We start from the raw sequence: 11,296 nt of genomic DNA, 5'->3' as shown, positions 1-11,296 counted from the left end.
CAGCGGCCGCGTCTCCACGTGCTCGGGGACGAGGCGGCAGCCGGCCCGCGGGATGTCCTCCCAGTGCCGCAGCGCCGCCAGCGCCAGGTGCTCGTCCGTCGGCTTCTTCTGGCCTGGAGGACAAAGGAGAGCTTGGACAGCTGGGACTGGGACACTGGGACAGCAAAACACCCAGGGCCTCCACCTGTGCTCCAAGGTGCAGAACTGCCTCATCCTCTCCGTCCCTTGAGACAAAGTGTTCCCAAGGGTTGCAGAACTGTCCCAAGGTGCAGAACTGCCTCATCCCCTCCATGCCTTGGGACAAAGTGTTCCCAAGGGTTGTAGAACTGTCCTGAGGTTCTGAACTGCCTCATCCCCTCCATGCCTTGGGAACACTTTGTTCCAAGGCTTGCAGAACTGTCCGGAGGTGCAGAACTGCCTCATCTTCTCCATCCCTTGGGAACACTTTTTCCAAAGGGTTGCAGAACTGTCCCGAGGTGCAGAGCTGCCTCGTTCTCTCCATCCCTTGGGACAAAGTGTTCCCAAAGGTTGCAGAACTGTCCCAAGGTGCAGAACTGCCTCATCCTCTCCATCCTTTGTGGGAACACTTAGTTCCAAGGGTTGCAGAACTGTTCCGAGGTACAGAACTGCCTCATCCTCTCCATGCCTTGGGAAGACTTTGTACCAAGGGATGCAGAACTGTCCCAAGGTGCAGAGCTGCCTCATCCTCTCCATCCTTTATGGGAACACTTTGTTCCAAGGGTTGCAGAATTGTCCCGAGGTGCAGAACTGCCTCATCCCCTCCATCCCTTGGGACAAAGAGTTCCCAAGGGTTGCAGAAATGTCCTGAGGTTCTGAACTGCCTCATTCCCTCCATCCCTTGGGAACACTTTTTTCCAAAGGTTGTAGAACTGTTCCGAGGTGCAGAACTGCCTCATCCTCTCCATCCTTTGTGGGAACACTTTTTCCCAAAGGTTATAGAACTGTTCCGAGGTACAGAGCTGCCTCATCCTCTCCATGCCTTGGGACAAAGTGTTCCCAAGGGTTGCAGAACTGTCCCAAGGTGCAGAGCTGCCTCATCCCCTCCATCCCTTGGGAACAGTTTGTCCCAAGGTGCAGAACTGCCTCATCCTCTCCATCCCTTGGGACAAAGTGTTCCCAAGGGTTGTAGAACTGTCCTGAGGTTCTGAACTGCCTCATCCTCTCCATGCCTTGGGAACACTTTTCCCCAAGGGTTGCAGAACTGTCCCAAGGTGCAGAACTGTCTCATCCCCTCCATCCCTTGGGAACACTTTGTCCCTCAGCCGGCACTTCCTAACTCCTCCTACGTCTCTCCAATCCCTGTCGAAGGTTCAGATCCCCGTTCAGTTTTCCCTGTCTGAACCAGTCCCAGGTCTGCTGACCACATTCACCCCTCCAGGCATGTCTCCGTCTTGGGCACGCGTGAGTGCGTTGGGACACAGCCCTCATCTCCCATTGTTTGGGAATGCTTTCCCATGGATAACGATCTCCTAAACGCTGGAAAAGCCGTGAGGTGTCTCCATGGCTCTTTGGACATGCGCTGCTCGGAGGGCATTTCCAGAGGCAGCTTTAGGTGTCCATGGATGTCCTTGAGTGGTTCCAAGAGGAATTACAGTAGGACTCTGTAACTGGTGCCATACTGGGATGGTGACTGCAAGGGCTGGGTGATGGGCCCACCACACCTGTCTGGGGGTGGGGGGGTTGGACTGGACGGCCTTCAAAGGTCCATTTCAAACCACTCCACAATTCAAACTATGAGATTCCAACCCTGGATGATGAGGAGACTCCCCCAGACCCCCGCTGTGCTCCAGAACCTCCATCCCACGGGATGATCCCACAGGGCCATACCATTTTCATCCTCGATCTCCGTGGGGCCGGTGAAGACCCTGTTGGCAACTTTCACTCTTCCCCCTGGCCCGAAGTGCGGCCCATCCACTTTTCCCTCTTTGCACAGCTTGGACAGGATTTGGGAGGGCTTCATGGGGTCACGCCAGGTGTTGTACCCGTGGCTGGGAACAGGAGGGCAAGATCAGCCAAAAAAGGTTGCGAGGACAAAGAAAATTTTTTCCCTTTGGCCAGAAAAAAACCCCACTGCACCATGAAGCACCCAGAATTCCCAGGGAAAGAATTTGAGGCAGCAAAGGTGAAGCTTCAGAGCAGATTTGATCCCTCTGTGCCGTTTTTCAAACGCTATTCACCCCACTTTGGCTCAGGCCTGGAATTCCCAGTGCATCCTGCTAGATTCCTGATGCTTGGCATCGCCCCGTTTGCTCTGCTCCAAATTCAGCCTTGATCTCACTGCTCTTCCCAGTCCCTCCAGTCCCTCCCTCCTGCCCTGGGCTCCTGGCAACCCATCCCACCGCTCCCTAATGCTGGTGACAAAACCAGGGACAGCACAGGCTCCTCCATTCATCCCTGCCCCAGGCGGGATTGGACGGCGTGAGGTTTTTCCCCGAAACAAATCATTCCAGGATCAGCAGGCAGCGAAGGGGGGAGATTCCTGTGGGAGCTCTGGGTGGGAGGTGACACAGAGGAGGGTCCAGGTGGGAGGTGGGACAGGGAAGGCTTTTCCCGCACATGGAGTAGGTCTGGGACACGCCGCAGGTCGCCCGGTGCTTGCTGTAGAAGCGATTCTCCAGGTCGATCTTGGTCTCCCCGATGAGGTCGTCAGTGCCCACCAAGTCCCAGTCGTACACAGCCACGGTCAGCATGGACTCCATGGGGAAGGTGGCCTCGATGTCGAAGGATCTGGGATTGGGGGAAGCAGGGAAAAGCTGTTGTGGGGTCTGGCTGCCACTCAGGACAGACCCATGGGGGAGGTGTGTGTGCTCCAGTCCACATGGATGGTGTTCAGTCTGCATCCAGCACTGCAGGACTGGTTTAACTCAACCACTGAGGTGGGGTTTAACTCAACCACCAGCGCTTGACAGGAGGGAAAATCCTTGACCTGGGTGTCCCAACACCCCTAAAGCTGAGTTTGTGTCTTATTCTCACTCAAATTTAGGTCTAATGATTCCTAAGCGGGTGTTTCACCTTGAGCAGATAAATTTCATCTCTTAAACACGCAGTGCTACATTGACCACGCGCTGGCAAAGGAGGACATCCCGGAAGGATCCCACCCTGTGGGATAAATCCCACAATTCCAGCTCAAGGAGCAGCCATGGGACACCTCAGCTGCAGGTCTGAGGGCTGGCAAGCTAAGGCTCAGCTCGGCAGTCCCGGGCACAGACTTACTTCCCAAAAACAGGGTTTAGCTGCTTGGAGATGTAGTTCTCCTTGTCCTTGATGTCCGTCTTGCCCAGCTTGATGGCGATGTAGGGATCGGCTTTCCCGTTGATGTCAGCCGGGTGGAGGTCCGTGGCCTGGAGGGAACAGATGGGATGGGTCACCGTCAGAGTCCAGGACATCCCTCTGGCTGCCCCGGCTGTCTCCAGACCCTGGCAGGGGGCTCGGAGACCCTGGCACGAAGTCAAAAACACCTGTGGCTTTGATTTTAGCCCGTGGAAAAAGCTGCCAACTCTGTGTGAGGAATTACAAGCCACAAGGGTTTGAGTAGTGTGGTAGCTGAATTAACATGGGGTGAAAAAGTAGAATTTTAGGGTTTTTAGAATGGGGTTTGAGGGGACAAGGTGGAGGGATTTGGGCATGTCGTGACCTTCTTCTCCATCTTCTTGCCCTCCATGTCTTGGTGTGATGGTGACACTTTTCTGTTGGTTTAAGGTAGAGATAAACTGTCCAACATAGATGATAGATATTGGCACAATATTGTAAATATAGTACACGTAATTTCTAGTATAAAATGTAAACGCCGCCCGCGGCGGCACACAGAATGCCATGGCCGACCTGCTAGGGAGACCTCGGCAGGTCAGAGAAAGAATGTTATGGATAAGGAAAAATAAACAACCTTGAGGAGCCGACCCTACGCATTCTGACTCCTTCTTTGGCTGCTTGGGCTGGGAGAACAAGGATTTTTACAATCTTGGGGTCATCCCAACATACAGACCCCGAGAGGTCAGAGCTGTCCACAGCAGCCAAGGACTCAGGGATGGGCCGGTTCTCCATCCCTGAGAACACCCGGCCACATCAGTCCCTAAAACAGGATGTCTTGGATTGAAATGGGGATTAAACAGGGTGCCCTGGATTAAACTGGGGATATTCCTGCCTCGTGTAAATCCCTGTCTGTGGTAACCCAGAGCACAGGGAATATTTTTCTGTCTGCTCTGAAGCATTCGTGGAGAAAGCTTCCAACACTTCAAGATAGACTAGAGTCCACGAAAGTGTGAAATAGATTGTAGAGAGTAGTATAGCATGTCACTTGGGTGAGAAATTTAGGTTTTGGGGTTTTTAGTATGTTGCAGATGGGAAAAAGATGGAGGTTTTAGGGAGGAGGCAGGTTGTTCTTCTTTGCCGCCTTCTTCCTTCTTTTTCATGGTTTTGGGTGATGTCTTGTAATTGGGCAGAAAAGTCCTCATTGCGAGCTTTGAGGGATTGGTTATTGGGTTAAAAGGGAAAATAATCTAGGTGTCATTTCTTAATTGGATATTTTTGTCTTAAAAGACCCTGTAACAAGAGGTTGTTGGCCGTTTTTGCGGTGCTTTTCCAGCGCGCAGAGTCTGGTATAGACAGCGTGCAAAACTTTAGATAACAATAAAAAAGAAGCTGAAGACCCAAAAAGTCCCAGATGTCTCCTTTTCCTGACACGGAACCGCTCCAGGAGGGATTCCCCCCAACAGGGGAACCCCCAGGGAGAGGCCCAATGTGGGGCCAAGAAACCGATACCCATCCTAATTTAGGGAGAGTTTGGAATTGGATTTGTCCTGAGATGTCACCACAGTGATCTTTGGAATCTCATCAGAGGCAAGAAAGAGACTTCCCAGCAAGAACCTGGCCAAGATACCGAGACATCCATCCCCTTCCCCTCGTGTCCTCTCCATGCTGGATTCTCCCCTGAGGGGGAGTGAGGACCCCCAAACTCTCCAGTCCCGCCGCCAAGCATGGCACAGCAGCAGATGAGAACACATCCACCCGGTCCTGGCTGGTTTTGGGGTTGGCCAAGCTGGTGTCTGCTATTCCAGCCTGGTGATGGATGGGAGACTCCGTATCCCAGTGGGAAGCAGCTCTGGATGGAGAACCAGGCTGGTGGGAAACGGAGCCAAAAGTAGGTTCCGTTCGTAACACAGTGGGACAAGGTGGTGGCAAAGGACAGCCCAGGTGCTTCCAGCAGGGTGGACATCCCTCCCAAGTGCCTGGCTGCAGAATCGCATGCTTGGGAAAGGGGGGATGACCACTTCAGGGGTCAGGAAGTGACTTTTCCCAGAGCACATTCCACATTTAGAGGAAAAACGTGCGTTGGCTGGATCACGTCAGTGATCACGGAATGCGTGTCCTTCAGAACGATCTCCTCAATCCTGCCAGATCCCATTCCGCCCTTTTTCTCCCATTCTCTCCCATCCCAAACCATCGCTGGGGTGGTGGCGTGGCTGTGGAACGAACCAAGACCTCACAGTACAGGCTGGTCCAAACTACCCATGGGAATTTAGCACCAGGACATGCCGGTCCATCCCACCTCCTAGAGAAAGGTGTCTGGATCTGGCAGGAGCTTGGATCTGTCCTGTTCCCAGTGCTGGGAGCACACAGCCCTGGAGAAACCGTTCGGGGTCTGGACATCCTGGGATATCCCTGAACAGTTTGGGACAGTGGGAGGGGTCCCTGCCCAGAGCAGGGGGTGGAGCGGGATGGACTTTAAGGTCCCTTCCCACCCAAACCATTCCATAACCAAGGAGCTGCTTCAGTCCTCAAGCTGCATCCTGGGTCCTGATGAACTGGTGATGGCTCAGGTTTCAGCTTTTGTATTTTTTCAGACTCTGTGCTGCTTTAGTGTGCGGGTCTGGGCTTTGTATTATGGGATGGTGAGCTCTCCTCACAGAGCAGGAGACAAAACTATTCCTTCTCCAGCTGGGCACCAAGGACAAATGATCCAAACCTCAGGCCCAAAAGCACAAACACCGTGGGCTGGAGAGAGAAAAACAAGGGATGGGACTTCATAACCTAAATCTGTGATTGGACAATTAACTCCAATATGTAAATGGAGCAGAACTGATCACAGTGAGAGCCCTCGGGAGCGCTCGTGCATTTTGGGACCATTTTGGTTCACCTTGGGTGCAGCCCTGGCTGGGCTCTTGTGCTGCCTGAGGTGGATCCATGGAGGAGATCCTTTTAATAAATCCCTGATTTATTCTGTAACTCTGTCCGGCCTCTGTTCCAGGACAGCCTTCCCAAGGGATCAGTGCTGGAGCACTGGAGCTGGATCCCACCATCGCTACGGCACCAGGACCAGCTCCGGGTGGAAGGGAGGGCCAGATCCCGCCTGCCACACCCCAAATTCCCACTCACCCGCACGATGTAGACTCGGACCAGCACGTTGATGGGGTCGTTGCTGGGGATCCCCTGGAACATCCCGAAGGTGGGGTCGTATCCTGCCTCCTTGCTGATGTCATCGGGGAGCGGCACTTTGTAGACGCACATGGAGCCCTGGTGCGAGGGAGGGCATGGCCCGACTGAGTCCTGCTCTCCAGGGCCTCTGGGGAGCCAAACCCACCCCAAAACACCCTCCCCAAAATCCCGGCTGGCATTCCTAACCACTCACTTTGAACCTCCCCACTATCCGCTCCTCCTCCGTGGCGTTGTCGTCGTTGTCCCCAATCTTCCCCCGGAGCAGGTTGAAGGTGTGCAGCCAATCCTCAAAGTTGTCAAACTCTGTTTCCAGCTCTTTGTTGAAGACCTGAGATGAAAAAAAAAGTTAAAAGGAGGGAATTTGGGATAAAAACGAAGGTGAGCAAAAAGGTGTGGTGAGTACTCAATCAGCTCAGAAGGAACGAGGGACAGGACAAGAGGAAACAGCCTCAAGCTGTGCCAGGGAGGTTCAGATTGGACACTGGGAATAATTTCCTTGTGGAAAGGGTGGTCAGGCCTTGGCAGGGACTGCCCAGGGAGGTGTCACATCCCTGGAAGTGTCCAGGGCAGGCCTGGATGTGGCACTCAGTGCCCTGGGCTGGGGACAAGGTGGGGATTGGGCACAGCTAGGACTGGATGGGCTGGGAGGGATTTTCCAACCTCAGTGATCCTGGGATTCTGTGAACGTGGACACCTCAGCTCACAGTGGTTAATTTTTCTAGGAAGGAGAAGGATCTCCAGCATTATTGGGTTGGAAAAAGGGAATCTTGGAACAATGGGTGGGGCCATTGGTTCCCCCTCTGTGCAAGATCCAGGTCTAAAGCCCATCTGAACCCCGGAACCACAGGTGACATGAATCCTGAGAAATCCTTGGGATCACTGAGCCAGAGCCCACCCCTGTCCTGAATCCTGGCTGTGCCAGCCATATTGAGGCAGGAAAACTCTCCCTTGGAGCTGGGACACCTCCAAACTGCCCCAGGCATGAGCCTATCCCAGAACAACCCTTTTTCTAGTGACCTCAGACTCCTTCCAGCCACAGAGAGAGGCTGGGAAGCCTCATCCCAAGATAAATCCCTAGGAGAGATGTCCCAAGGCACATCATCCCCACAATTAGGTACTTCCTTGGAAGCATCCCTCAGTACCTTGAGCTCATCGATCTTCTGCTTGTTCTTCTTCTCGGGGAGCTCAGGGACAGGCTGCTGCTTCTTTTTCTTGTCATCTTTGGGTGCCTTGGACTTGTCCTTGTTCTTCAGCTGGGCCTTGGAGCCTTTAATGGGAAAGTCACCAAGTTTGGCATCACCCCGAGTCCAGGGGGAAGTGGTGCAGAGGGAGGACATGGAAAGGAGGGAATGGAAATGAGGGTGAGGAGAAGTGGGGGAGGTCTGGCAGGGCTTGGACAAGGTCCTTCAAAAAGAGGAGCACGAAAACTGCCAGCTGCCACTGCCTGCAAGTCCCATCCCATCCCAACCCATCCCATCCCATCCCAGCCCTGTCCTGTCTTTCCTTGGCTCTGGATTGCAGCATCTCCAGCAGCCTGGAGATCTCTGTGCAGGGAATTCCAGGGCTGACCTGAGCTGGAATCACTTGCAGGACTACAAAACATGGACAGAGCCCTCTGACAGCAGTGAGAAAACCTGGTCCTGCCCACAGCAGGAATGGCGTGGCCAGCAGGAGCAGGGAGGTCATTCTGTCCCTGCAGTGGACACTGGTGAGGTCACACCTTGAGGGCTGTGTCCAGTTCTGGCCCCTCGGTTTGGGAAGGATTTTGAGATGCTTGAGCGTGTCCAGAGGAGGCAACAAGGCTGGAGAGGGGCTGGGAACACAAACCCGAGGCTGGAGAGGGGCTGGGAACACAAACCCTGTGAGGAACGGCTGAGGGAGCTGGGGGTGCTCAGCCTGGAGAAAAGGAGGCTCAGGGGTGACCTCATCACTCTCCACAGCTCCTGAAAGGTGGCTGTGCTCAGCTGGGCTTGGGCTCCTTCTCCAGGAACTGGCAGAGCCAGAGGACACAGCCTTAAGCTGCACCAAGGGGAATTTAGGAAATTAGGAAAAAAGTGTTTTACAGAAAGGGTGATAAAATACGGGAATCATCTGCCCGGGGAGGTGGTGGAGTCACCATCCCTGGGTGTGTTTAGAACAAGCCTGGATGTGGCACTGGGTGCCAGGGTTGAGTTGAGCTGTTGGGGCTGGGTTGGACTCGATGATCTTTAAAGTCTCTTCCAACCTGGTGATTCTGTGAATTCTGTGAATTCTGTGAATTCTGTGAATTTTCTTCCTCCTGCCAGAGACTTCTCCTGCTTTGTGGAGCCTGGGGAGTGGAACCCCAGCCTGGGAATACAGAGGGGACAGTGCTTGATTCTGCTGCCCTCGGATTGTCCAGGACCAGCTCCAGCAACCACAGGTCACCAGAGTCTCGTTTGGAGCAACCACCAGCCACGGAGAGCTGGGAAGAGGCTGCTGGAAAAGGTGGATTCAAAGGAAACTCCTCCCCACCTCTGCAATCCCTGTCCCTTGGTACCTCTGCCAGCTTCCATGAGGGCTGGACACCATCCAGTGATGGGGACAGACAGATGGAAAAACATGGATGAGGAAAGGGGGATGGAGTGGGAGAGCCAAGGGAAATGGATCATTCTAAAGAGAAAGAAGGAAAACCCCGGAGGACACCAATGGAAGCCCAGAAGAACCTGCTCAGAGCTGTCTCCAAGCTCAGCAAGACAAGACCTCATTTTTCCTGGGATACAAGGATCCATCTTCCAAAATAAACCAGGCTCAGAATTTTACTCAGCTGAAGGGTTTTGCATCACCTGGGCACAACAGCAACCCTGCTGTCGTGGGGACATGGAGCATATGGAGAGCAAGGGTGGAATTCCTCAAGGATACCCTTCCCAACCCTGCTGGTGGCATGGCCAGATGGACAAAGTCACCACCAACCACTCCCAGGATTCTTGGCCGGCATCATTTTTGGGACAAAATTAGTCTCCCCCCAAATTTAGGCAAGGTCAGAAGCCCAACTGACCTACAGACCCGACTCCCTTCAGAGAAAAACACGTTTAAGGCATCATTCGTCTCGTAATTTTATAAAATTATAATAAGTGAAAAATAATACGTAATATATAAAATTATATAAATTGATAAGTTAGGTGAGAAGAACTTGCCCCAAATTATGTATTTGTCTTCACTGCCTGCATTAGGACAGCAGACAAAGAGTTCAACGTGGAGGGAAAAACCCTGAAAAAACCCACAAAAAGAGACCCTTTTTGGGGAAAACACAACTCGCTGGGAGTGTCTGGTTTGGCCGGAGAGCCACAGCAGATTCCCAAAGGGGTGTCCAAGAGGAATCCTGATCCCACTTTTCCCTGCCTTGTTCCCTCTCTCACTCCCAGCCTTACCCTCTCCAATCTCCATCTCCTCCTTCTCCTCTGCTTCTGCCGCGGCCGCTTCCTGCTGCCGGAGTTGCTGGGGGAGAGAGGAAGCCACTGGATGTTAGGAACAATCTTTTCCTGGAAAAGCTGCCCAGGGCAGTGGTGGAGATCCCATCCCTAGGGGGATTTGAAGCCACGTGAAGGCACTTGGGGACACTTGGCAGTGCCGGGGAATGGTTGGACTCGATGGTTTCCAAGGGCTTTTCCAGCCTGAAAAATTTTGGGATTCCATAGTTGTTGGAACCCAGGGCACAGGGAATATTTCTCTGCCTGTCCTGAGAGGTCCTGATCCCCAGGAGAACACTGCTTTTAACCTTCGTCCATGGAGAAAGCTTCCAAGACTTTGGGATTAATTGGAATCTACGAGTGTGTGAAGCAGATAATAATATAGTTTAACACAGGGTGAAAAACTTGGAGTTTTGGGTTTTTAGTACGGAGGTGGATAGGAGACAAGATGGAGAATTTTGGGAATTGTCTGATCTCCTTCTTGTTCTTCATCTGCTCCATTTCCTGTAGTGTTGGCGGCACAGAGTGATTGGTTAGGAAGAACCACAATGCAGATGTCGCATGAACAGAAAAATAATTCGTTATTGGTAGAAAGGTAGAAATAAAATATGTTATAATTGGGCAAAATAGCTTTAAAAGACCTTGAACCCGTGTATCTTGTGACTTTTGGTGCCTTTCTCTTTGTACGCCAAGTCTGAGATGTCGACGACGTGCTGAACTTTTGATAAGAGAAAAATAAACAACAACCTGAAGACCGAAAAAACCAAAAGTCCCGTTCGTCTCTCAATACCGGCACAGAACTTTCTAGGGGTCTCCCTGATAGTAAAAGGGTTTTAAAATCATGGGGATTCGGGGAGTTAGAAGGAAAGTTAGGCTTAGTAGGCCCTGGGAAAATATCCTGGGAAAGTACAGGCCTTGTACTTGCTAGAACTGCACCTGTGTGACCAGGATATGATAAATTATATAATTGTTAGATGCGATGATTGTTTGGTAATTAAATATAATTACTGTTTAATCATAAGAATAATCATGAGAAACTGTGGTCAGGGCCTTGAGAAAGGTCACGAGAGATTCATGCTTGAATAAGGTCAATGTATACAATAGAACAATGTAAGTTTAATTATTAATATGTAAGTTATTTAACGATAGAATATGAAATATGTTCGGCTCGAAAGCCATGTCGGAGTCAGATTTGGGTCTGTACCCCTGACTCCCAGAGCTCTTCGATAAAAGCACCTGCATATAATCATATTCCGTGATTATGTGTGCTCCTGAACGCTACCATCCCCATCAGGGGGATCCTCGGAGGGGCGGGGGGTTCCACCCATGATGAAGCACAGCCCCGAGGCTTTGGAAGGAGCTGGAATTAGGGGAGACCTCTCAGGAAGGGAACCATCTCCCCTGGACACCCCTCA

At 52.2% G+C, this 11,296-nt stretch overlaps 1 protein-coding gene across 1 annotated transcript in view; it reads right to left on the bottom strand.

The window, feature by feature from the left end:
* OTOF (otoferlin) overlaps positions 1-11,296 on the bottom strand; it is a 218,906-nt gene that overhangs the window by 95,224 nt on the left and 112,386 nt on the right. The window contains exons 39-46 of the mRNA XM_053937555.1: positions 9,844-9,909; positions 7,596-7,751; positions 6,647-6,781; positions 6,394-6,531; positions 3,235-3,362; positions 2,578-2,748; positions 1,849-2,009; positions 14-113 (exon numbers count right to left, since the gene is read on the bottom strand). Coding sequence (XP_053793530.1) covers positions 14-113; positions 1,849-2,009; positions 2,578-2,748; positions 3,235-3,362; positions 6,394-6,531; positions 6,647-6,781; positions 7,596-7,751; positions 9,844-9,909 — 1,055 coding nt within the window. The remainder of the gene's footprint in view (positions 1-13; positions 114-1,848; positions 2,010-2,577; positions 2,749-3,234; positions 3,363-6,393; positions 6,532-6,646; positions 6,782-7,595; positions 7,752-9,843; positions 9,910-11,296) is intronic.

Source organism: Vidua chalybeata, chromosome 3 (assembly GCF_026979565.1).
Source record: "Vidua chalybeata isolate OUT-0048 chromosome 3, bVidCha1 merged haplotype, whole genome shotgun sequence".
Classification (NCBI taxonomy): domain Eukaryota; kingdom Metazoa; phylum Chordata; class Aves; order Passeriformes; family Viduidae; genus Vidua; species Vidua chalybeata.
The sequence above is the reverse complement of the archived record's forward strand: the minus strand, read 5'-3'. Positions and strand labels throughout refer to the sequence as shown.